The sequence below is a fragment of the Bos grunniens genome, chromosome 22 (assembly GCF_055505025.1).
Source record: "Bos grunniens cultivar Pamir isolate PY7600 chromosome 22, Bosgru_T2T1.0, whole genome shotgun sequence".
In the NCBI taxonomy this organism is placed as follows: Eukaryota; Metazoa; Chordata; class Mammalia; order Artiodactyla; family Bovidae; genus Bos; species Bos grunniens.
In genome coordinates, this window is record NC_141186.1 from 57,986,915 (window position 1) to 58,014,530 (window position 27,616).

At 45.8% G+C, this 27,616-nt stretch overlaps 1 protein-coding gene across 1 annotated transcript in view; it reads right to left on the reverse strand.

The window, feature by feature from the left end:
- The window catches only part of FAM194C (family with sequence similarity 149 member C), a 55,851-nt gene extending 31,030 nt beyond the window's left edge, over positions 1–24,821 (reverse strand). Inside the window, exons 1-5 of the mRNA XM_086368765.1 lie at positions 19,583–24,821; positions 18,542–18,682; positions 14,119–14,238; positions 4,594–4,738; positions 3,319–3,603 (exon numbers count right to left, since the gene is read on the reverse strand). Coding sequence (XP_086224891.1) covers positions 3,319–3,603; positions 4,594–4,738; positions 14,119–14,238; positions 18,542–18,682; positions 19,583–20,054 — 1,163 coding nt within the window. The 5' untranslated portion in view covers positions 20,055–24,821. The remainder of the gene's footprint in view (positions 1–3,318; positions 3,604–4,593; positions 4,739–14,118; positions 14,239–18,541; positions 18,683–19,582) is intronic.
- Positions 24,822–27,616: the final 2,795 nt, after the last annotated feature.

The following is a 27,616-nucleotide window of genomic DNA, read 5'->3' on the forward strand; positions in this document are numbered from 1 at the left end:
AAGAATCTTCAGGATTCCTTTGTTTACAGACGCATCATTCTAACCTTTATCTCCATCATCACATGATCGTTTTCTCGGCGTGTTTGTTTTCTCTTCTTATAGGGACACCAGCAGATGAGGACTCATTCTAATCCAATGTGACTGCATCTTAATAATTATATCCCATTATACCAGGGAACCACTAAGAAAATAACTAGAAAATACGGAGAAAAGAATATCAGAGAGCTATAATTCAGCAATCCCACTCTTGGGTATATATCTGGAGAAAAACATGGTTCGAATGAGCACCCCAGTGTTCACTGCAGCACTGTTTACAACAGCCAAGACACGGAAGCAACCTAAGTGTCCACTGAGAGGTGAATGGATAAAGAAAGAAGTGGTACATATATACAATGGAATAGCACTCGGCCATTAAGAAGAACGAAATAATGCCATTTGTAGCAACACAGATGGACCTGGAGATTATCACACTAAGTGAAGCAAGTCAGAGAAGGACAAATATCATCTGATGTTGCTTATATGAAGAATAAAAAAATGGTACAAATGAACTTATTTACAAAACAGAATACAGTCACAGATGTAGAAAACAAGCTTGTGGTTACCAGGAGGGAAAGGGTGTGGGGGAGATAAACTGGGAGACTGGGACTGACATTTACACACCACTATATAAAGAGTAGATAACTAACAACCTAGTGGGTGGCACAGAGAATTGTTCTCAATACTCTGCCGTGACCAATATGGGAAAAGAATCTTAGAAAGAGTAGATATAGTAAATCAACTATATATCAATTTTTTAAAAGATGAAAAAAATTAAAAAGAGTGGAGATTCACTTCACTGTACAGCAGAAACTACTAACATTGTAAATCAATTATATTCCAATAAATTTTTATAAAATATTTGTACTAAAGGAGAATGATATCAAATCAACAACTGAACCTTCCACTGTAATGAGCTATTAAAAGAGCAAAGTAAAACTAAAGCTAGCAGAAGTGGGAAATAATACAAGAAAACAAGGTAGAGAAAAAGACAATGGAGAGAACCAGAAACACGCCGAACTGGTTCTCTGAAAAGACCTGTGAAGTTAACAAAGCTCTGGCTAGACCAAGGGGTGGGGAGGTGGAGAGGAAGACTCAGCCCACCAGCTGCACTTGTGTTTTGGCCATTTTGTCACCATAACACAGACGCTGTCCTTCAAGATCACCAGGTCCCACTTCGTCATTTTATAATGGAGAGGAGTAAGTCCCAGAGGGATGCAGTGGCTTGGGCAGGGTCACCAAGAACTGGGCCTAGAATCCAGGCCCCTCCTCCGCTCCTCCCACAGTGGAACTGCACTAATGGCCAGGATGTGATGATCATTGGGGATTAGGTCAAGCACACCAGCGTCAATGGCTCAGGTCTCCAGCAGGAGACCTTCAGGATTCTGCGGCAGGGGAGTGAGTATGGATCCCAAAAGGCTGAGCTGTGTGCGGGCCCCCAAACCCCTGATCTATACTAGTTCACCCGCTCTGGTGGCAGACACAGGCTTCGTGAACTCTGGGGAATGGTCCCATTCAATGCAGTGTGGAGTCAGAAAAGGGGTCCCATTCAATGCAATGTAGAGTCAGAGAGGGGGAGCCCCACGACCCCTGTGAGCAGCAGCTGCCTAAGAAGGAGTGTGCTGGGTTCAACATACAGGGTGCCCTGGAAGCAGGGCTGAGCAGAGGGTGATGAATGCACTCATTTATGGCCAGAGAAACAATAGGACTCCTGTGACAGGCACTGCAGTTCTGAATGCCCAGTTCAGTTGAGAGGAAGCCAAAGAAAATGAGGGGCCATGGCCGGCAGACCTGCTGAGCTGCTGTTGAGACAGTTCAGACAGCCACCCTCTCTGCCAAAGGTGGTAGACCCTGTATGCTTAGTGGTTTTATTAGTAAAATGAGGTTTCCCCCTGGCTTCCAGAACCCCTGTCCTGCTCTCTGTGGGAGGGAATAATCCTGAAAGGCATAAAAATGGTGCTGGGAAGAGGGCCCCGAATGGAGGTCAGGAGACCCTGGGTCCAGGGCTGGCTCTGCCACCAGTTTCCCCTGTGGCACTGGGTGAGCCCCGCTCTGGGCCTTGGTTTCCCTGTTGCTACAATGAAGGGACAAGAATGAAAAGATTGGTGTTTCTTTGCATCTCTTCCAACTTAGGCTGCAGAGTCTGGAGTCAGCACTCTGCCCTCTGGCCTCAGAGCCTTGCTGACAAACAGGCTGTGCATCTGAGTCCGGTCCAGCTCTAGAGCACGTTGGGGAGAGGGCAACAGGGCCCCCGTAAGGAGATTAGGGTCCAAGGTGCCTTCCTGATACACCGTTTCTCCCCCGCCTTGTTCTCCAAAGGGAGCCCTCTCTCACCATCAACACCCAAATTCAAACTCCTTTTCTTCATTTCAGAAGAAAGCAATCATATTCAAGTTGCTACCTCCAAGGTAAAGTGGCACCTTCATTCTATTCATCACCACATATGATACTCGATAGACATTTGTGAAAGAAAAAAGCAGTCTGACTCCATTCACTCTAAAATATGCGTAACCCTCAGCATTTACCTGCCAAGGATTTGCATATCAGAAAGCTCAGTTTTCCTCAATCTAGCGTTCTAAAATCCAGGTACACAAACAAGTTGTGGGGGTCTGCAGACCCCCTGCAATCACAGGTCATGTTTTTCCTGCATGTCTGAGTGCATGTTTCTAGGAAGAGGGTCTACACCTTTCATCAGATTCTCAAAGAGAAAATGTGTCCCCCTGTGCCACTCCCACACCCCGAGGCTGGGACCCAGCTGCCCATATGCTCACGAACGCAGACAGACCTCTGCTGCAGAGCAACCTGGGCAGGCACATGCCAGGTGGGTTCTGGGGTGTGGGTTAGACTCCAAATACATGGATCTTGTGGGCAAAGTATTCAAGAACCACAGGGCTCATCTAATGAGCCTGGAACAGAAAGATGAAGACTCTCCCACCTGGACTGAGGGTCTCCTATCACTTTGTCTCAGCTAGAGATGTTCTGTGTCTCTAACCTCTTCTTGCTTGGGAGAGACTCGAAGGCAGAGACCATTACTATACCCCCAGCCCAGACTGACACGTGATCATACACAGCTGGTCTTGTTGCATCCTAGTTGACAGGACCTGAACTGGAGGCTTGACTCACAGGACTTCTTCCTCTGACCTGGACAAATTCTTAATACCCCGAAGCGCTGGTCACCAGGCTTCTCTGATCAACTGAAAAGCCAAAGGAAACCCCGGCTTTTTCAAACCCTGGAATTCTCTGGGCTGAGCTGCGGGGAGAAAGGCCCGAACAGAAGGATACTAAACGAAGGAGGACCCATCGTAGAAGGAGTAATGCAACTTGATGACCTTCCTGGGCCCCTTCCACTCCAGAGAGTGCCGGCCGGAGTGGAGGTGGTGGGCAGGAGGCTGGTAAGGGGCAGGAGCGTAAGTCTGAGCACCCGGAGGGTGAGGGTGGTGGGAGCTCTGGGTCTGAGCATCCCCTTTGGGGGTCGACATTAGATGAGGGGGCATCTTTGCCCTGTAGTTGCGTATGATGATGGGGTAGAAGATATTCCTCCCTTTCCACGAGACCCTTTCGGCTTCTCTGCAGGGAAGGAGATCAACATGTCTTCTAGCCAGTTGGCTCTCACTCACCAGGGAGGCTCCCTGTAGCTCCTCCCCAGCTCCCGAGACTCCCATCCCATCTCCCTGTCCCCGGAGGACCTTCTCCCACCCCAAGACCTCATCCTCACAGGTAATGCTTTTAGGAAGAACTGAGAAGGGCTGTACCCGTCAGACCACTCCTGGCCTCATTTCCACCTTTTACACAGTGGTGGAGACCCATGGGGTGGGCCTGTGTGCAGAACGGGGTAGGGAGCTGGAGGCTTTGATCCCCTCCCAATCCTGAGGTTACAAAGGAAGACAGTTTCCTTCCGAAATGTCACAGTTATAAGCAAACTGGGTGGCTGCCCTCTACCCAAGCTCTACAGCTGCAGAGACAGTCTCCCGGGAGCTCCAGGACACACATATGCTTAGATGTGACTATGTTTGAAGTCCTTCATGGGCCTTGTTCCAGGGAACAAGGCAAATGCAGGTTCACCTGCTAGGCCTTGCGACCCACAAAATCATAAATGTCATTAATCACCCATGTAGATATGTTTTGTTTGAGAGGTGTTTCTTTTTTTCCAAAGAGAACATCTAACAAATTGTTAAAAAATAAACATGCTTAACTATAAGAGTGTGTAAATTATAAGAAGCCATGCAAAGGGGTCTGACTGGTGAGGAGGCAAAACACATTGCCCAGGGTCAGGCTCACTGAGCTGGAGGACCTCAGACAATGCTTTACTACCATGCACTTGGGGTACCTCAGTTTCCTCATCTACAGAATGAGCATAAACCTACCTTCTTCATAAGGTTACAGCAGGACTAAAAAGGACTATGAACAGTAAAGGACTAGGGATGTGCGTGTGAGGGACGACAATCACCCCTCCACTGTCGCTGGGGGCACCGGGTGGCCAACACTCCCAGGATCCCCCTTCCGCACACACAGGCCATGCCCTCCTTTCCCACCTGCCCCAACCACTGAGGTGCTCACATAATGCGACACATCTCCTGCAGCTTCTCCCGGGCTTCAGGACAAGGGTCGTTCAACTCGATAGCCTCGGAGGCAGAGGTTCCCGCTCCTGCTCCTCGCTGCGGGGATGCCAAAGCATCGTCTGTATTTTTGGGTTTGCCTGTAGCTGGAGATGAAGAGGTTAAGGACAGTTTGAGACAATGGTTTCTCAAGATGCTCCTGTTTACCTGGGAAGAGGGGCTGGGGAGAGCAGGAGAGCTGCATCCTTTGAGAGTCAAAATAACTGGGAATCATTTATGCTTCCAGAGACAGGAACTCCCAGCAGGTCTTATGAAACAGGCGTCACTCTGTGAGTCAACCGAGTGGGTGTCAGGAGCATTCATGCAGGATGGTGAATCCAGCCACGTTTCCCCAAGGGCGGCCTGGTTCTGGATAGGGAGAGGACACCTATTGCCATGGATACAGAAGGGATTCCTTGTGATACTTCTGACTTAAGACAAAAAGTCTCAATTCCAGCTCAAGGAACGGGCTTCAACACTTCTGTGATGCTGGCTTATCTCAGCCTGCAGCAGAGGGCAGTGTATGGACTGAGACTTGGAGTGTGATGTTTTGGAGTTTTCTGCGTGTGCTTGTGGTAAAATACACGTAACGAAAACTTAGCAAAGAGGCCAGTTCAGAGGTATCAGATACATCCACGGTGTTGTGCAACTGTTACCATCATCTATTCCCATAACTCTTTACATTTTGTAAAACTGAAACTGCAGCAATAACTCCCCATTCTCCCCTCAGCCCTGGCAACTGCCAGTCTAACTTTCTATCTTTATGACTGAGTACTCTAAGTACCTTGTATAAGTGGAGTCATACAGTATTTGTCTTTTTTGTGACTGGTATATTTCATGTGGTATAATGTCCTCAAGGTTCACTGATATTGTAACAATACTGCAGAATTCCCTTCCTTTTTAAGGCTGAACAATATTCCATAGGTACAAACCAAATTTTATTTTTTTACCACACCATGTGGCATGTGGATCTTAGTTCCCCAACCAACCAGGGATCGAACTCATGCCCCCTGCCCTGGAAGCATGGCATCTTAACCACTGGATCTCCAGGGATGACCCATGACCAACTATTCTTTATCCATCATTTACTGATGGACAGTTGAGTTCCACCCGTGTTTTAGCTACTGTGAATAAAGCTGCTATGAACACTTGTAGAAACATCTCTTTGAGACCCTGCTTCTAATTCTTTTGGGTATTGCTGAGAATTGAAGTCACTGGATTATATGGTAATCCCATGTTTAATTTTTGAGGAACTGCCATACTGTTTTCCACAGTAAACCTGGCTGTACCATTTTACATTCCTACCAACAGTGCACAAGGGTTCCAATATCTCTACATTTTCATCAGCACTTGTTTTCTGGTTTTTGACAGTAATCATCCTACTGGGGGTGAGGTAGTATCTCATTGTAGTTTTGATATCCATTCTCCCCATAGTTAGTGATGTTGAGCCTCTTTTAATATGTCTATGGGCCACCTATACCTTCTTTTGAGAAATGTCTATTCAAGTCCTTTGCCCATTTTTGAATCAGGTTTTTTTGTTCTTAAGTTTTAGAAGCTCTCTATATATTCTGGATATTACTCCCTCATCAGACATGATTTGCAATTATTCCCTGCCATTCTGTGGACTCTCTTCTTGTCAACAGTGTCTTCTGATGCACAAAATTTAAAAAATGCATGAAATGCAGTATGTCTATGTTTCTCTTTCTTGGCCAATGCCTCTGGTGACATATCCAAAGGAATGAGTCATTGGATCATGGATTGGATTATGGATTCACTGAATCATGAATCACTGTGAAATCCAATGTCATAATGTTTTTGTCTCATTTTCTTCTAAGTGTTTTACTGTTTTAGGTCTTACATTTAAGTCCTTGATCCATTTTGAGTTAATTTTTATATATGGTGGTAGGTAAGGGTCCAATTTCATTCTCTTGCATGTGGATATCCAGTTTTCCCATCATCATTTGTTGAAAAGACTCTTTTCCCCATTGAATGGTCTTGGAACCCTGTCAAAAATCACTTGCTCATATATGTTAACATTTATTTCTGGGTTCTCTACTCCATTTCACCGGTTAATACGTTTGTCACGGTGACAATATTGCACTATTTTGATGAGTGCAGCTTTGCAGTAAGTTTTGCAATTTTGTGAGTCCTCCAGTTTTACCGTCCTTTTTAAAATATTTATTTGCTTTTACTTATTTGTGTGGCTGTACTGGGTCTTAGCTGTGGCCTGCAGGATCTTCCGTCTTTGTTGCAGCATGCACCCTCTTCCAGTTGCAACATGTGGGACCCCCTTCCCTGATGAGGGACTGAACTCAGGCCCCTGCACTGGGAGGACAGAGCCTTGGCCACTGGCCCACTAGGGAAGTCAGTCCCCCGTCGCTCTTTTCCAAGGTTTTTGACTACCGGTGGTCTCTTGAGATTTCTTATAACTTTTAGGATGAGTTTTTCTATTTCTTCAAAAAAACATCTTTAGGGGACATCCTTAGTGGTCCAGTGGTTAAGAATCTGTGTGCCAATGCAGGGAACATGGGTTCTATCCCTGGTCAAGAAAGATTACATGTGTCATGGAGCAACTAAGCCCGTGTGTCACAACTGCTGAGCCTGCATTCTGGAGCGGTGAGCTGACACTGCTGAGCCTGCGCGCCCGGGAGCCGCGGCAACAAGAGAGGCCACTGCAACGAGAAGTCAGCGCACTGCGACGAGAGGGGCCTCCACTCGCTACAACCAGAGAGTCTATCAGCAGCGAAGACCCAGTGCAGCCGAAATCAATCAATTAATTAAAAAAACATCTTTGGCATTTTGATAGTGATTATATCAAGCCTTACACTACTTGGGGAAGTACTGACATTTTAACAATGTCAAATCTTCCAATTCATGAACATGGAATGTGTTTCCATTTATGTCTTCTTTAATTTCCTTAACCAATGGTTTATAGTTTTCATTGCACAAGTTTTTCACCTCTTTTGTTAATTCCTAAGTGTTTGACTCTTCTTGTTACTATTGTAAATGGGACTGTTTTCATAATTTCAATCGTTTACTGTTCATGTATAGAAATAAAGCCGACTTTTGTGGTGACTTTGTAGCCCGCTACTTTGCTAAATTCATTTATTAGTTCTAACAGCTTCCTTTGTGTAGAATATTTAGGGTTTTCTCCATATAAGAAAAGCTATGACAAACCTAGACAGCGTATTTTAAAAGAGACATTACTCTGCCAACAAAAGTCCATCTAGTCAAAGCTATGGTTTTTCCAGTCATCATGTTTGGATGTGAGAGTTGGACCATAAACAAGGCTGAGCACTGGAGAATTGATGCTTTTGAACTGTGGTGTTGGAGAAGACTCTTGAGAGCCCCTTGGACTGCAAGAAGATCAAACCAGTCAATCCTAAAGGAAATCAATCCTGAATATTCATTGGAAGGACTGATACTGACGGTGAAATTCAAATACTTTGGCCACCTGATGTGAAGAGCCGATTCATTAGAAAAGAACCTGATGTTGGGAAAGACAGAAAGCAGGAGGATGACAGAGGATGAGATGGTTGGATGGCATCATGGACTCAATGGAGATGAGTTTGAGCAAGCTCTGGGAGACGGTGAAGGACAGGGACGTCTGGCACACTGCAGTCCATGGGGTCGCAAAGAGCTGGAGATGACTGAGCGACTGAACAACAACCATATAAGATCATATCATCTGCAAACAGGTAATTTTAAGTCTTTCTTTTCAATCTGAATGCCTTTTATTTTTCTTGCTTAACTGCTCTGGCTAGGACTTCTGGTGATATGTTGAATAGAGGTGAAAGCAGACATCCTTGCTTCATATCTGAACGTAGTGGAAAAGCTTGCACCTTCTACCACTGAATGCGATGTCCACTGTGCAGCTTCCATGTATGACTTGTATTAAGTGCAAGGAGTTTCCTTCTATTTCTAGTCTGTTGAGTGCTTTTTTTTATCATAAGAAGAAGTTAAGTTTTGTCAAATGCTTTTTCTGCATCAACTGAGAAGATCATGTGGATTTTTATCCCTTCATTCTGTTAAATGTGATATATTACAATGATTGAGTTTTATCTGTTAAATCATGCTTGCCTTCCAGGAATAAATCCTGCTTGGTATCATGTTATATAATCCTTTTAATATGCTGCCAAATTCTGTTTGCTAATATTTTGCTAAGGATTTTGACATCAATGTTCATCAGGTATACTGGTTTCTTGTAGTTTTCTTATAGTGTCTTTGGCTCTGATATCAGGGCAATACTGGCCTCATGGAATGAGTTGGGAAGCGTCCCTCTTCAATTTGGGGGAAAAATTTTAGAATGATTGGCATTAGTTCTTCCTTGAATGTTTCGTAGAATTCACTGCTGAAATTTTACACTTTCCCATGTGTTACCTTTATGGATCTTTCTTTCTCCCTGAGTTTGTGGCTCTGTCTAGTGTCCTTTCATTTCACTCCCTTGAAGGCTCTGTTCATTTTTCTTCAATCTTTTTCTTTCTGTTCTTCAAACTCAGTAATTTCCATTGTCCTGTCTTTGAGTTCATGGATTTTCTTCTGTATGCTGAAATCTGTAGTGGCAATATTTTATGCTTATTTCATTTAAGTGTTAGGTGGCTTGAGGATATGATGATGTAAAACTGGAGGGGATCATCTGTGGCTGAATTTCCAGAAACATCTATTCAGATCCTACATGCTTCTGAGCCTCTGCTGCCCACTCAGCTGGAGCCATATGCTCCCCTTTGATATATGCAGGATCATCTTCACTTTGGTCTCAAAAACAAAATGAGACTTCAGGCAAGGGGCACTGCTTAGGCTCCACCTGAGCCATGGAAGCTTCAGAATGGAGTCTTCCTCACTGTTAGCCAAGACTTGAGGTTTCTGGTTGGTGCCTGGGTAGCATCTCTGGTACCTGCCACCTTCAGTGGTTCGCAGTCCTTCCCTGACTCCTCCAGCCACCAGACCAGAGGGCCAGCTACCTGCTGCTAACCTGCTAGAACACCTTCTGGCCTGAGCACTCATTTCTGGCTCGCCCCTGGTTGGTTTGGATCCCAAAGTATGACAACCAGGAACAACTGTTGACAGACTTCTCAGAGTTCTCTCCCTGAAAAGCTGGGCTGTGCTCCAGAAACAGCTGTTGTCCACTCAGAGAGTAGGTGCAACTCCCTTTCTCGTCTGTGTGACCCTAGAATGGCAAAGAGGGCCAGCTGGCAAGGTGTGACAGCATGAGTGCGCGGGGCAGGTAGCAGAGGCTCCAGACCCAAAGTGACTTAAAAGCACAATGACTCTACAATATGTTCTTTAAAAAAATTTTTTTTTTAATTTGGCTGTGAGATCTTTTCAGTTAGTTCAGTTCAGTCGTTCAGTCATGTCTGACTCTTTGTGACCCCATGGACTGCAGCATGCCAGGCTTCCCTGTCCATCACCAATGCCTGAAGCCTGCTAAAACTCATGTCCATTGAGTCAGTAATGCCATCCAACCATCTCATCCTCTGTCGTCCCCTTCTCCTCCTGCCTTCAGTCTTTCCCAGCATCAGTATTTTTTTTAGTGAGTCAGTTCTTCACATCAGGTAACCAAAGAATTGGAGCTTCAGCATCAGTCTTTCCAATGAATATTCAGGATGATTTCCTTTAGAATTAACTGGTTTGATCTCCTTGCAGTCCAAGGGACTCTCAAGAGTCTTCCCCAACACCACAGTCTAAAAGCATCAATTTTTCAGTGCTCAGCTTTCTTTACAGTTCGACTCTCACATCCACACATGACAACTGGAAAAACCATAATTTGACTAGATGGATCTTTGTTGGCAAAGTAATGTCTCTGCTTTTTAATATGTTGTCTATGTTGGTCATAGCTTTTCTTCCAAAGAGCAAGTGACTTTTAATTTCATGGCTGCAGTCACCATCTACCGTGATTTTGGAGCCCAAGAAAATAAAGTCTCTCATCGTTTCCATTGTTTCCCCATCTATTTGCCATGAAGTGATGGGACCAGATGCCATGATCTTGGTTTTCTGAATGTTGACTTTAAAGCCAGCTTTTCCACTCTCCTCTTTCACTTTCATCAAGAGGCTCCTCAGTTCCTCTTTGCTTTCTGCCATAAGGGTGGTATAATCTGCGTATCAGAAGTTATTCATATTTATCCTGGCAATCTTGATTCCAGCTTGTGCTTCATCCAGCCCATCATTTCCCACAAAATGATGGGCTACTTATACGTACTCTACATATAAGTTAAACAAGCAAGGTGACAATATACAACCTTGACGTACTCTTTTCCCAAATTGGAACCAGTCCGTTGTTCCATGTCCGGTTCTAACTGTTGCTTCTTGACCTGCACAGAGATTTCTCAGGAGGCAGGGAAGGTGGTCTGGTATTCCCATCCCTTTAAGAACTTTCCAGTTTGTTGTGATCCACACAAAGGCTTTGGTGTAGTCAATGAAGCAGGAGTAGGTGTTTTTCTGGTACTCTCTTGCTTTTTTATGATCCAATGGATGTCGGCAATTTGATCTCTGGTTCCCCTCCCTTTTCTAAATCCAGTTTGAACATCTGGAAGTTCTTGGTTTACATACTGTTGAAGCCTCGTTTGGAGGATTTTGAGCATTACTTTGCTAGCATATGAGATGAGTGCAATTATGCAGTAGTCTGAACATTCTTTGGCATTGCTCTTCTTTGGGATTGGAATGAAAATTGACCTTTTCCAGTCCTGTGGCCATTGCTGAGTTTTCCAAATTTGCTGGCATATTGAGTGCAGCACTTTCATAGCATCATCTTTTAAGACTTAAAATAGCTCAACTGGAATTCCACCACCTCCACTAGCTTTGTTCGTAGTGATGCTTCCTAAGGCCCACCTGACTTCGTATTCCAGGATGTCTGGCTCTAGGTGAGTGATTACACCATCATGGTTATCTGGGTCGTTAAAATCTTTTTTGCAGAGTTCTTCCGTGTATTCTTGCCACCTTTTCTTAATTATCTTCTGCTTTTGTTAGGTCCATACCATTTCTGTCCTTTATTGTGCCCATCTTTGTATGAAATATTCCCTTGGTATCTCTAATTTTCTTGAAGAGATCTCGAGTCTTTCCCATTCTATTGTTTTCCTCTATTTCTTTGCACTGATCACTGACAAAGGCTTTCTTATATCTCCTTGCTATTCTTTGGAACTCTGCATTCAGATGGGTATAGCTTTCCTTTTCTCTTTTGCCTTTCACTTCTCTTCTTTTCTCAGCTATTTGTAAGTTCCCCTCAGACAATCATTTTGCCTTTTTGCATTTCTTTTTCTAGGGGATGGTCTTGATCACTGTCTCTTGTACAACATCACGAACCTCTGTCCAAATAGTTCTTCAGGCACTCTGTCTATGAGATCTAATCTCTTGAATCTATTTGTCACTTCCACTGTATAATCGTAAGGGATTTGATTTAGGTCATATCGAATGGCCTAGTGGTTTTCCCTACTTTCTTCAATAAGGAGTTCACGATCTGAGCCATAGTCAGTTCCCAGTCTTGTTTTTGCTTACTGTATAGAGCTTCTCCATCTTCAGCTGCAAAGAATATAATCAATCTGATTTCAGTATTGACCATCTGGTGATGTCCATGTGTAGAGTCATCTCTTGTGTTGTTGGAAGAGGGTGTTTGCTATGACCAGTGCGTTCTCTTGGCAAAACACTGTTAGCCTTTGCCCTGCTTCATTTGGTACTCCAAGGCCAAACTTGCCTGTTACTCCAGGTATCCCTTGACTTCCTACTTTTGCATTACAGTCCCCTATGATGAAAAGGCCATCTTTTTTTGCTGTTAGTTCTAGAAGGTCTTGTAGGTCTTCATAGAACTGTTCAACTTCAGCTTCTTTGGCATTAGTAGGATCTTTTCCTTGCGGCATGTGAACGCTTATTTGCAGAGTGTGGGATCTACTTCCCTGACTAGGGATTGAACCCAGGCCTCCAGCACTGGGAGCATGGAGTCTTAGCTATGGGACCACCAGCAATATGTTCCTTAAGATAGAGCACTTTAGAGTGAACATGGGTATAATTAATAGTTATGTCAGGACAACAGCATAAAATGGGACTTAAGTGGATAAACTAGGACACCTGGTTACTTATAAACTATTAGGGAAGGTTAACCACCAATCCTAGCACTCATGTGAGAATAATTTCTGAACGACATCAGGAACCTATAACAAATGCAGCATTGTTGAACATACATCCTAGCGAGAGTGATGCAATATCATAGGGTGATCACATCTTCAGGTGGCAGAGGAAAACAGCCACACCGACAAAGAGATCAACAGACATATGGAACTTCTGTTTTGAAATAACCTTACAAAAGGCATCACCCTTGAACTGAAGTCATTAGGGAGAAAAATCATGAATTCATTAAGGGTCCTGAGGAGACTCTGTTTCCCCTCAAAATAACTGCACTGATGTAAGGCCAGCTCAGGAGGAGATAGGATAAACCAGGAGAATATAAAGTGGGACACTGGAAGTGATGCTCAGAGCGGGAGAAAATGCATCAATGTGGGTAAAGGAACAGGGGGAACAAGAAGCTGAGGATGTCAGCTCCAGCAAGGAAGGTGTTCTTCGTCTTAGAATCCATACGTGCAGCCCTGGCATTCAGAAGAGTGGCTGACAACTAGCAATTGTTCAACAAACATCTGTTCACTGACGGAAAAAGTGAGAGGATTAGCTTGATATGAAGAGTGAGGCCTGGAGGAAGGCAAAACTCATGACCATCCGAGGTAGGCTCAGGAATACAACCCAAGCTTCTCAACTTCCAGCCTGACCCCCAGGGTCTGCGGGAATCACTAGACAGTCTTTGAGCTTCCCAACCTTCCATGCGTCCTCTGTGAACACAGTTCCTCCCCTACCCCACCACTCTGCCATCACAGCCTGGGGGCCCTTGGAAGATCCAAAGGGAGAGGAGTTCCTTCTCTGCCCTCTCCAGCCCCAACTCATCCCTCCTCTAAGCTCTGATTGCATGGTCAGTGCTATACTCTATGGTCTCACCTGCCACCAGTTCTTTCTTTTAAGCTCTTCCTTCTGCTCTGTCTTCTGCAATAGAATAGCAGCAGCCTCTATGTCTGTTTTCTGCCCACATAAACTGGCCCAGTTGGGAACTCACGCTAACGTCTGGTATCCAAATACCTCCGTTCGTGTATCGGTTCCCCTACCTTCTGAGTGAGTACACAAGTCTCTAGGCAGAGATGGTGAGTATGGGATAATGTAGTAGGTGGAAGATGTGGGTTTGGTAGGGGTGCTGCCCCAGGTAAGAGGAACTGCATTAACAGAAGTGGAGGGCTTGTAAACATTCAAACAATGAGACTCCAGGGTGGAGGGACTGGGTTGAGATATGTCACCTTGTGTGGCACACAATCTGTTAACAGCTGCTGGGTCTCCAGCCAGGGCAGCTACCTATCCTTCCTATCAGAAAACCAAACCATCTCATCAGCCCCACAGGATATCTTCTATCCACCTCCCACCCCACCCCCACCACCAAAGATATGGGGGTGGGGATCACGGTTACCTGTTTTCTTCTTGAATTCCCTTCCGGTTGAGAGGGAAAAGCTCAGACAGCCAGTAGAGGCCTCGTAGACAAGCTGATAAGGTGAGTTCACGCCCATGGCTGGGATATTCGTAAAGGAATCTGGAGTGGAACAGAAAGGGATGCTGATTACAGTTTTTTAATTTTTTTAACCAAGAGTACAATAATGAACTTTCTGTCCTAGTCATATGGTAGGCCAGATATTCTGAAGTGCCCTGTTGTTACAAAACCACCAAATTCTGGAAGAAAAAGATTTTTATTGCTGGAGAAGGCTCAGAGTAATTAAGAGAAATCTTTAAAAGTCTCCTCTACAGTGTCCCCTCTGCCTAGCCCCCAATATCTCTCAAGAATGAAATGACATCAGAGCAGAAAAGAGAAGGCAGGCACAAAAGGTGACGTTACTCTAAGGATAAATGCAGATACAACTGCTACACTAGGTCAAGGGACTAAACACGGGGCTAGCTAGAAGAGAATTTAGAGTTATCTCTTCCCCTCCTCCAAGCCGCAGAAACCAGATGCTTCTGCAACAAGAGATCAGTCTCCTGCGGAATCACACTGTCGTGTATGAAATCACTTGATAGCAGGCCACTTAAGAATTAAAATCTAGCACCCCTTTACTTGTGGAAAATCTTGGTCACTCTTCCACAAACTTCATCAAATCATTTGCTTATTCTTCCCCCAAATACAGTCATTTCACATGCTGGGCATGAAATTGTTGGGAAATGTCAAGCAATTCATCACAGCTCATTCAAATTCATAAAGAAAATGGCAAACATGACCTTCTAAATAGACAAAACCTGTACCCAGAGACTGCACATTGAATGATACAAACCAAAGACAATCACCTTCACTGGTAACCCAAAGCCGGAAATTAGGACCACATGAAAAGAACTGAGAAAGATGGAATAAAACCAGTCAGTCCTACTGGTGCAGAGAAAATTCACCAAGAAAGCAGTATTTAACAAGAACTATATACATCCTGAGACCTTCTGCCCAGAAATCCTCTCTCCTGGGAGAGTAATCTTAATACTTAATCCAACACAACAGTGATAAGAACCAATATGCATGAAGTTGCATATTACAATGCATATTATACTAATAGCAAGAAACCTGGAAACCTAAGCATTCGGTTAATCATGGAACATGAGCATCAGAACTCTACACTCACTTAGAATGACAACTGTAAAGGTATAGGCATGTTGGAATACACTGTGTCTGTTAAGTAAAGGAAACTGAAAAATAAAAAAATTATAGTATCCTTTGAAAAATATGTATACATACACAAATACACACAGAGAGAAGAACCACAAAGGGAACTGCAAAAGTAAAAAATAGCTATTACATAAAAGTGGCAAGACTATGTTTTCTTTTTGCTGTTTTATTTCATAATATGGCCATCAACTAAAAATCAAGGAGCAGTCCAGTTTTCTTTCCTGACATGTCAGGACTAGACAGGAGAAAAGACAAGAAGTAATTTTATTACTAAGGAAATGCTGCCTTAGCAATGGATATACTCTAGTTACAGCATTCGAGGAATGCCACTCCAGACTCAGTTACATATTGGGTCTACCTCAGCCATCAGAGGGAACAGAAAAGCAGAACTCACCCACAACAAATCACTAGGCACTGGAATCTTCTTCTTAAAGCCCTCCTAGGATGAATGCTTTCCCAAAGCAAACAGACTGCTCCCTCATTTATATTTTGCCATTCAGATTTTCTTTTCAAACTCTAGGTTTATTTGAAGGAGCATCAGGAATAGACGTACCAACAAGTAAGAGAGATTTCCTAGGGGAGCGTGATGCAGGAGAGGCTTGCTCAGCGCTCCTCTGATGCAGACAGACAAACATCACCAACAGACTCTCTGCAAAGTCTCCTCCACCAGGTTAACCACAAGTCATGAGGGAAGCCACTGCATCACAGGTGAAAGCCTGTGGCCCTGAAAGATGCTTAAACACCCTATGAGGTGGAGAGCTAAAGGGACAACTGCTTCATTTTCAGGGTCAGGGAACACAACGTTCAGGAAGGAGAGCACAGCTCGCAGGTTTGAGGGTGGGTGGCTGGGCCAGGCTACCCATTCCTCTCCGAAGGACTCGCCTACCCACATGACAGACCGCCAGGCGGCTGTCTCCCAAACAAAGTAGAGCGCCAATGGAGTGGAGCTCCAAGCCCCATGTGGAGTGCAGGGTGCAGAACTCCATGTCTGCTGGCAACCTTCTGCATAAACAGAGGGCCTGTTGTTATCAGAGCAGAGCTGACCCTGAACACAAGGGGCAGAGTGCATTCTCTTAAAACAGAAAGAAACCCGTGTGTGTGCACACTCAGTTGTGCTGACTCTTTGTGGCCCCATGAACTGCAGCCTGCCAGGCTCCTCTGTCCATGGAATTTCCCAGGCAAGAACATTGGAGTGGGTTTTCATTTCCTCCTCCAGGGAATCTTCCCCACCCAGGCATCAAACCCACATCGCTTGTGTCTCTTGCAGTGGCAGGTAGATTCTTTACCACTGTGCCTCCTGGGAAGCTACTTCATGGTAAACCATTGGGTATGCTTGATCGGGACTTTACCTTAGGAAAGGAAACCAAAGTTTATCAAAATAACCTTCTCTAGCTCATATTTACAGTAAGTCCACTGATATTGTAAGCACACGCCTAATTCTTATAAGAAATAAAAACTGTCCGTTTTTTCAGATGGTGTGATTTTTTTTTTTCTGAATGGTTTTATGACAGCAACGAAACATGAGTCCCTTCACATCTGCCTTTAGCAAAAAGGTCCAAATTTGTTTGTACTGTTAACCCTTTGATACCCAAGTCATCCTTTCTGCATGGAGCGGTTGCCCTGGTCAACTCTCCTGCCCTTGGCAACAACTAGTTTTGCTTTTCCACATCACTCGCTGGGGGCTTCACATGGACACCCAGTAGCTCTCTAACATCATTCTCAGGGAGTTCATGAAACCCCACTGCCCCCCAAGCCCTGCAGTTTTACTGTGTAATGTATTCGCCCTGTGCCCTGTGTGTTCACGTCAGATGTTTAGCCTCTGACCATCGAGGGGAGCCTGACAAACAGTCAGCGGACAGGGAGAGACACTGGAAAGGGGATGGGTTTGATAAGTTAGGCAAATGGCTATGGGTTATAAATTTATTATGCTTCCCCATCAAGGTTCCTAACAGCGAAGACTTTCGGGCATTTGAAATGAATACCTCTATATCCACCAAGCTTAAGAGATACAACAGTACAGATGTGACTGAACTACTGTCTTTTAAATCATAGCTGTATGCCTTCCCACTGGCAGAGATCACGTGCTCTAGCTCTGTGTCTATTATTTCAGGCCCTCTGATTATTCCCATTCACTTTGTATAATGTACTCAAAAGCAGTATGCTATAATTTTGTTATTTTACACTTTATTTAAATGGCATTATACCAAATGTCAGAGAAGGCAATGGCACCCCACTCCAGTACTCTTGCCTGGAAAATCCCATGGACGGAGGAGCCTGGTGGGCTGAAGTCCATGGGGTCGATAAGAGTTAGACACGACTGAGCGACTTCACTTTCACTTTTCACTTTCATGCCTTGGAGAAGGAGATGGCAACCCACTCCAGTGTTCTTGCCTGGAGAATCCCAGGGATGGAGGAGCCTGGTGGGCTGCCGTCTATGGGGTCGCACAGAATTGGACATAACTGAAGCGACTTAGCAGCAGCAGCAGCAGCAGCATACCAAATGTATCTTCTATAACTTTTTTTTTTGCTTAACACCATTTTTTGTTTATCTGTGTTGATGTGTGTGCTTCAGTGCTTGATTAATTTCCACTTCTCATTATGTCCCATCATCTAAAGACTGTAATTTTTCTCTTGTTGATGACCATTTAGGTTGCTTCCTTTTTTTTTTCCATCCCAAACAATTCTGCAATAGACATTGTGATATGACTTCTTATAACATGTGTGTGTGTTTCTCTAGGGCAGTGCAATTCTCAAGTGTGGCCTGGTATGAATCCACACCAGGTCATGACCAGGTGAATACAGGAACATTTAGAAGTCTATGTACCAATCTGATGTTCCTGTGACAATATCATGTTTGGAAATGGGGTGATCCACAAGGGACTGGAAATTTTACAAAGTGGTCCTTCACCGCAGAGCGTGTAAGAAGCAGGGCTCTAGGGAATGCCTCAGCAGAGAAACTGCTGGGCGGTAAGATGCTAGAGCACCTCCCCCCTCGCAGACACCACCACCCTGCTCTCCACGGGAACTGCACCAACACACACACTCACCTGCAGCATGTGAGAATCCCCGCTGCTTCGCATCCACCTCAAGTCTTGGAAACGTCAAACACTTAAGCTGGGGACTTGGCCTTTCCACTGCACTCTTGTTGGTATTGTCTGACCTTTCACCTCAGAGCTGAAACTCAGGTACCCACCTTTCCCCGTCTGTCCGGCACTGCCAGAATTTCTCCCGATGGTGCCAATCAGGAAGTCAAAAGCCATCTCTTTGGCATTGAGGTGCAGAAGCTGGCTGGCCTCCACGAAGCGCTTTGTAATGTCCAAGGGGTTGGCACCTACTAAGAAAGTCATCAAAGGCAACTACTCACTCTTCTCCAGTGTGGGGAAAGTGCTTCTAGAAAGTGCTTCCCTAAGTGGCCCTGGAAGTAAGGGGGAGTGAAGATCCATTCCCAGGGTGAGGAGGTGTGAGGGGGCTCCCAATGAGAGGGCCTTGAGCTCCGAAGGTCTCCAGGTGGCCCCTAGCTCTCTGCCCTCTCCCCTTCTCTCTCCCCACCCACAGGCCTGGAGACTGATGCTTTTGCTGCGGTTGTTCAGTTGCTAAGTTGTGTCTGACTCTTTGCCGCTCCATGGACTGCAGCATGCCAGGCTTCCCCATCCTTCGCTGTTTCGCTGTTTCCCAGAGTTTGCTCAAACTCATGTCCATTGAGTTGGTGATGCTATCTAAGCTGATGTCACTGGTATTAAAAATAATAGAACCTAGAAGGCTTCATCAGTGATGAGTTCCCAGGTCCCCGCTAGTGGGATGAGAGACCCTTATCGTGGACAGACCCCGGTTCTCAAGACTCTCCTGGTTCTGGCTACCAACCAGCCCTCCCAATTCGCCCCCTCCTCCTGGGTGCTGTCTCTGTCTACCACTGCATCATTTCCACAAACTGGGCCCTTCAATACCTCAGACCTCACACTATGCTCACCGTCAACCTCTCAACCTGGGCTTGGCAAATCTGGAGGGATGGAAGGACAATGTGGGGAATGGAGCGGGAGGGGGATGGATGATTCCTGGGGGTGGTCTCAGGAAGTAGTTGAGTTGCAAAGCAGACCCTTGGCTGCCATGTCTCCACAGCACATCCTTGTAGACCTGTCTAGGGAGGGTATGGTGGACACACACAGCTGCCCAGGCCAGACCCTCTGGGCCCAGAAAAATGAGCCACGCTTCACAAAGCCAGCCTTGGCCAACTTACCAGACACAGACTCCAGCATGGCCTTCATCTTCAGGCTGAGAAGCTCGGTCAGCAGGTGGATGGACTGCCGCTGGAACCTGTGCAGGATCTCCTGGCTGGACTGCCTGCGGCGGCCGTGGGTGGGAGAGTGCGTGAATTTGGCCAGCCCAGTGGAAGCGGGCAGCATCGGCAGTGGGAGCGCTGGTGGGGGCGGCTTCTTCTGGACAGGGGTCTGCACGGGGGCTGATTCCATAAGCACCACGGGAGGGGCGCCAATGCTGATCTCCAGGCCCAAGATGTCAGAGGGGGTAGGGATCATGGGGTCGGTGATCAGCTCCTCCCAGGTGAACTCAAAGATGTTTCTGATGCCCTTGGGTACAGAAACGCCTGCGTTCCGGCAGCTGATGAGCAGCCTGGAGATGTGGGCCAGCAGCTTGGGGGCAGTGGCGGTGTACTGCAGGTACAGTTCTCGGTTACTCTTGATCTCGTTCATGGCACTTGAGTACGCATGCTGCTAGGTGATGCTGTCCATTCTAGACAAGAGGGACCTTCGGCTGTAAGCAGCTAGACAGCCTGAGGGCTGAATGAGAGCCTACGTTCTCGCCTAAGGTCAGGTCTCGGGACAGACGGATGTGCTGAAACGGCCCTTACAGGTCATCGAGCTGGTGCATCCTATGTGGGAGGGTAGACGTATCACCGGTCACTCTCCCTGGCAAAGGGATGCCACCCAACCCTGCTTCCCTTTCCCGGGGACGCGTCAGAGACCAACTTAGTGAGTCACGAGGGGAAGGGCCTGGGGAGAAGCAAATTCCCCACGTGGACCCCGGGCTAGAGGAAGGGAAAGGAAGGGGAAGAGAAAAGGTTCCGGGGCACCTCTAGGAGTCAGAGATCTGAGGATGGAAGTTCTTCTTTTGGTCTCTCAATAAAAACCTGCAAAAATAAAAAATGTTTCATTGGTCCCTGCTGGGGGAAGGTGACGTGGAAACTCCCAGCTGCGAAGCGAGGATGGGCCTGGATTCAACCTGTACCTCCAAGGGCAGAGGGGAGAGAGCGAGGAGGATGAGCTTTTTAATCCTACTGAAGCCTTCTCATCATCAGTTCTGCCACCGTGCCTCCCAACATGCACTCCCCACCGCGTCCACGCCCTCATCTCCTGCCTGACAGATGCACCCTTCCACTCCTCGCTCTGTGTCCTCTGGAGCCAGCCTGAGGTTGCCGTTCCAGAACCACACCCCTGGTGCAAGCCCTCAGTGTTCACAGTACGCTGCCCTGGTTTGATAAGGCTATTATCACTCCCGTTTCACCAATGGAGGAACTGGAGGCTTATGGAGACAGAGCTCTCGGTCGGGAGTTGTCTGTCTGCAGACTCTTGGCATAGAGACCTTTCCAAACATGACTCCCCCACAGCCTTCCAGCTGCCTGCCCATCCATCAGCAAGAAAATCTCCAAGGAACAAGGGTGCCATAGAGCAAACCCTTCTGACATTCTGCTGGTCTGCAGATAAAGTGGCTTTCTACATCTATTTGCTGACCCTCTGGCAGCTCCATTCCTCAGCTTCGGAGACTCAGAAAAATAGGTTCGTTTTTGAACTGATAAGTCTACAAAACAAAGAGACCACTCAGAATTGTGGTCATCTGGGCAACCAGCCAGAGGGATCTGACCCTAGCAGGCAGGGCAGATCTGTTTTAAAGCCAGGACTCAAAGGAAGAGAAGATGAATACAATCTGTGAAATGTTCACTGGTTTGAGGAACCTCATCCCACCCCCTACCAGTTCCTTTCTTGTGACATTAATTTGGAAGACATGCCTTACAAACAGATAAACTCTGGCTTTTAAAAGTTTTATTGAGATACAATTCACATACCATACAATTCACTCTTTTTAAAGTGCACAATGGTTTTTAGTATAGGCGCAGTTGTGCAACAATCACCACTAATTTTAGAACATTTTCATCACCCCCAAAAGAAACCCATTAGCACTCACTCCATTCATTCCTCCTCCCCCCAGGCAACCACTAATGTGCTGCCTGTGTCTACATATCTGCCTGTTCCGGACATTTCACATGGATGGAATCATACACTATGCGGTCTTTTGTTAACTTGCTCCTTTCATTTACAATCACGTTTCTGAGGTTGATCCATGTTATGGAAGTGTCAGTCCTTCAACTCATGTACCTCATTATACGGAGAGACGACAATTTGTTGATCCATTCAGTGTTTGACGACACTTTCGTTATTCCCACTTCTGGCTGTTACGAACACTGCTCCTGTGAACACTCAGGTACAAATTATTGTGCAGATGCAGACTTTCACTCTCTTGGGTTGGGAGCCAGGAATGGAACTGCTGGGTCATATGGTAACTCAATGTTTAACATTTTCAGGAACTATCAGGCTGCTTTCCAAAGTGGCTGCACCATTCTACAGTTCTTTTTGCAAAACCGGTATTGTATGAGGGTTTCAATTTCTCCATGTCCTTGTCAACACTTGTTATTATATTGTTTTGATTCCACCAACATCCTAGAGGGTATGAAGTGCTATCTTATTGTGGTTTTCATTTGTACATCCCTAGACAGCAGACTGGTTCCAAATAGGAAAAGGAGGACATCAAGGCTGTATATTGTCACCCTGCTTATTTAACTTATATGCAGAGTATATCATGAGAAACACTGGGCTGGAGGAAGCCCAAGCTGGAATCAAGATTGCCGGGAGAAATATCAATAACCTCAGATATGCACATGACACCACCCTTATGGCAGAAAGTGAAGAGGAACTAAAAAGCCTCTTGATGAAAGTGAGAGAGACTGAAAAAGTTGGCTTAAAGCTCAACATTTAGAAAACTAAGATCATGGCATCTGGTCCCATCACTTCATGGGAAATAGATGGGAAACAGTGCAGTGTCAGACTTTATTTTTTGGGGCTCCAAAATCATTGCAGATGGTGACTGCAGCCATAAAATTAAAAGACACTTACTCCTTGGAAGGAAAGTTATGACCAACCTAGATAGCATATTCAAAAGCAAAGACATTACTTTGGCAACAAAGGTCCATCTAGTCAAGGCTATAGTTTTTCCAGTGGTCATGTATGGATGTGAGAGTTGGACTGTGAAGAAGGCTGAGCGCCGAAGAATTGATGCTTTTGAACTGTGGTGTTGGAGAAGACTCTTGAGAGTCCCTTGGACTGCAAGGAGATCCAACCAGTCCATTCTAAAGGAGATCAGCCCTGGGATTTCTTTGGAAGGAATTATGCTAAAGCTGAAACTCCAGTACTTTGGCCACCTCATGCAAAGAGTTGACTCATTGGAAAAGACTCTGATGCTGGGAGGGATTGGGGGCAGGAGGAGAAGGGAATGACAGAGGACGAGATGGCTGGATGGCATCACCGACTCGATGGATGTGAGTCTGAGTGAACTCCGGGAGTTGGTGATGGACAGGGAGGCCTGGCGTGCTACAGTTCATGGGGTCGCAAAGAGTCGGACACAACTGAGCGACTGAACTGAACTGTAGTGACTAATAATGCTGAGCATCTTTTTGTGTGTTTATTGGCCACTTCTGTATCTTCTTTGGGGAAAAGCCTTTTCAGATGGAAAAACTTTTTTTTTTTAAGAAATGTCATTTTAAATTAAACGCACAGATAACTTCCATTTGTTACCATATATTTCTGTCTTCAGAATTCAGCTGGAGGGGACCACATGACTCCACTCTGGCCTGTGAAAGGCATGTGGAGCTGCTGGGTAGGACTCCTGCTGACATCATGGCGCCCCCACACCAGCACTTAACCACCTGCCTCCAAACCTGTCTCACAATGAACCCCTGATCTCTTTAAGCCCCTTTACTCAGATCTCTATTCCTGCAGCCAAATGTGACTCCTGCCAGCCAGCCAGCTGTGCGGGAACAGCATCACTCCCTCCTTCCCACGTATCTTATTTTCACTATCACTTGTTCATTTTTCCATCACTGAGACATGGGCCTTGCCCTCAACATGCATCAGGCAGAACAGACTTGCAAAATCTGTATCATCAGGGTCACACAGCCAAAAAAAAAAAAAAAGACAAAGGCCATGAAAACCCAAAGACAAAAGTCTAAAGGAAGCTGCACTGAAGGTTGTCATAGAAGACGAGCAAGAAGCCACCAGGCAGGTAGGGAAGAGAAGGCATTCTTGGTAAAGAAGAGTAGGTACAAAGAACAGAGACATTTAAAGCATGGAGGGTTCAGGGAACCACAAAACACCTCAGGATGGTTGGGGCTTGGGTCTCTTCGGGGATGCAGCAGACAAAGCTGAAAAAATATCTAGAATCAGATCTTGAAGGGCCTTATATGCCATGCCAAAGAATTTGCATGTTATGTCATCATCCTTAGGACAAGTACTCAGATATGTTGTCTTTGACTGCTAGCTGCATCCCATGTGGTCTCTGCAAACCATGGCAGGCACCATGTCTTCCTCCCCTTTTACAGTCTCCATGACTCTCAGTAAGACACCAAGTGAGCTGCCACACGACAGAAGGTGAAAAACGTTTATGGCATCAAAGTCCAACGGACAGCCTAAGAGACCCACATAGACAGCTGTACACAAAGCTGCAATGACTGACTCCCACAAAGAAATGAAAAAAGCATGGAAGAAGTTTATAACGGATACGAAAAAAGACCATCTTCATTCCAGCATCTTCGAAGTTTTGCTGCCCGTCTCCTCTGTTCCAGGCCAGGGGGAGTACAGAGATGAGGGGCACACACATGGCAAATCAGAACGCTCTCTGCCAGGTAGAAGGGAACCCGGAAAAGGCAGTGTCACCAGGTAGCTAACAGCTCGGTCCCGATGACCTCAAACCTAAACCTGTGGACTCTAGACCCTGCTTCCCAAGACAATGAGGATTAAATGAGGTCGCATGTGTTAAGGGTTGGCACAATGTCCAGCAAAGTGCTCAGTGAATGTTAAGTAGAAAAAGACGATTATTTGAAGCGGTTGAAGGCTGTATGATGGAAATGACAGAAACTGGTCCACAAGTTGAAGCTGACTAGTGAGCAAGGACAGGAAGAGCACTCCAAGTGATGGGAACAGCCCTGGTCCAGGCTGGAGGCTCTAATAACCTGGCAAGTTTGGGGAACCACATGTAACTCAAGGATGCCACAGGTTATCAGCAGGGTTGGGGGTGGGCAGCAGCCTGCTGAGAGGAGCTGGTATAAACTGCTGAACGTGGACTTCATCGTGCATGCGATGGGAAACCACGGAAGGACTGCAAGCAGAAGTGGCATCTGTACAGAGGGCACTCCCCCCAGGGGGGCCGGCAGTGTGCTGGGGAGGAATGAGACACGTAACTGCAGTGGGATCGGCCAAGGAGGAGAGCTGTACCCACTGCACCCCGACTTCTCCATGAAAAAGCAACCCCCAGCCCCTGCACCTCAAAGAGTACCCCAGAAGGCACAGACCCAGCAAACTCCCAGGGGTATACCATGGAGCAGCAGAACAAGGATGAAAAGTGGGAAAGTCCTGAACAGGCTCTGGGGAAACCAAGGGCACCCGACCAAGAAGGAAGCTGAGGGGGAAGTTCAGGCATGGATATGAAAAGAGAGAAAAGGGCTTATTTCCCTCTTGTTAAGAATACATTTTGGCGTAGAAGTTGTATCCAGCTGTATATTAAAGTCAAAACTAAACTCAGCCCCCTCAGGTGACCTGGTCCCGGCTTTCTTTGCTCTTTTGTCTAGTTTCTGCCTCTCTTTAGTTTTAACCAGAACACTTTTGATAAGGATGGTGAGCAGTCCAGATGTAACCATGTGACCACCATCAGTGAGTAAATGCAGCTTCAGGCTGGGACAGGCAAGAGGAAAGAGGCACAAGTGGGAACAGGAACATTAACAGACACTGTCCTCTCCATTCAATATATAAAGAACATTCTGGTCAGATGTATGAACTCTCTAGCAGCTGAGAGGAAGAGGGGCTGAGCTATGGAGAGAAGTGGATGTGAGAGGAAGCAGAGTGGGGCCACATGCATATGCTCAAGCTTAACCACCTGGAGCCCAGCAAGGTTTACTTGTGAGACTAGAACCTTGCACCACTTGTCATCAAATGGAGTTCACCTGAAACTCCATCCCCCACCAGTGGTATCTACTGGGGCACCAAAGGGCCCTTGAAGATTAGTCTCCCAAAAAGACTCATCCAGAGACATAAAAATGATCTACCCTTTAACCCCGTGATTTCAATTGTGAAATGCCCAAAACAACAGTTTTAAAAGGAGGGACGGCAGCTGTATACATGTAGTTAAGCCAAACAAAAAGATGCCTATAGCCACTTCATTCCTCACAGCAAAATACTGCAGACAGCCAACAACTGAGGAAGCGTTTAATGACAACATGGGTCCATTTGAACCATTAGCCAGCAAAAAATAACTGAGTTCACTTCTGAGAAATAATGTTAAAAACACACATATGTGGATGGTAGGCCTACATGATAACACATCCCATAAAGACATATGCTGATCATAATGGGAAGCAGAGACACAAAGTCTTTCTGTCTGAAGATAAAGATGACACTTCAGGAAAGAAAACATTAAACAAGGGTCCTGTGAAGACGGCAGCATGTTCTCAGATGGGCTTGTGACCTAGGAGACCCGGGGGGAGGAGGGCCCACTTGTGTGTTTCCTGGTTTCCATATTGACCCTGAACAACTGGGACTGTCTGTGAGAGAAGAATGGTGTGGGGAGTGAGGGGTCAGGAGCTAGGCCCGTGTTCAAGCTCAGGGAATATGACTGGATAGAAACAGAACACGTCATACCCCAGAAAAAAAGAGTTACAATTAAGCAAAACCACCACTGAGCAGGTGAGCTTAGGATTGGAGAGAGCGTGGCAGTTAGAAATGTAGTGGGGAAGATGCTGTTGAAACGGACGGTAGAAAAAAATATTTGTGGACACTCCTTTCACTGGAGAGATGGATACTTACTGGGCACAGTTACACAAACACCGGAGATCTACTGAGAAACAGTAACAGAAGATCAACACCAGGTCTGGGTGACAGGTTTTCACTAAACAGCCTGCTTCATCTGACTGTCCTGGTTTCCCGGTCTTCCTAGACAAGAAGCTACACCACCCCATCGTTCTCCCCACTCTCCCCACACACTTGCTCTGTGTGTGTTAAGCTAACGTCCAGACCCACAGCAGCAAACACCTCAGCACCAACCAGCCAGCAGGGCAGGTGCCGGGACCAGGGGAGTTCCGTTCCCTCTCAAGGTTTTCAGCAGGTTAACCGAGTCACTGGTCACCACTTACCTTAGCCATATAGTTTCTTACAGGGACTGCTTGACATATAACTGACTTAGTTCAATTTACTGGCTGAAAAGAAATTAAACACATATGGTGTGGCTGCTCTGTGTTGTATTAACTGTAAAGACCAGTACCCTCGCCCATTCCAGATTCTAAATTCTACTGCCTCATCTGTATGTCACAACAAGGTCAGCTGAGAGCCATCTCCCAGGCTGCACTATGGCTTGAAGAGGAAATAAATTATCCCACAAGTCTTTGGCAAATGCACAGCTAAACATAGCAGGAATCTCATGTATATGGATTTAAAGTTTCTCCTTTGGGACTTCTGCAAGCAAACAAAAGGATTTATTTAGCCAATTCAAACGAACTGTATTAAAACACACAAAGGCCTGGAGAAAAGATTACAATGAAAACAAATAATTCAAAGCAATTTCTAATCCAAGACATTTAGCTTAGCTCCACAACGCCATGAACGAGGTGTGGTCATGCTTTCCGACCGGAGATTTCAGCATTGGTGGCTCCCAAGTCAAACACAGCCAAAGGAGTAGCGTGAGTGCTTAATGAACGGCTGGGAGATCTGTTTGCCGATCACTTAGTTACTAACAGATTTATATATAGTTAAACGACAAAACATGTAAAAACAGATCAGAGTTGTGCTGTGCATTCACTAGCACTAGACATGTGTCTTTTGAGCATGTGAAGTGTGGTATAGTATGACCAAGGAACTATATTTTAAGTTCATGAAATTTAAAGCTTGATAACCAATTTTGTTACTGGCCAACTCTTAAATGTTTTTAAGTGTGTTTGGAC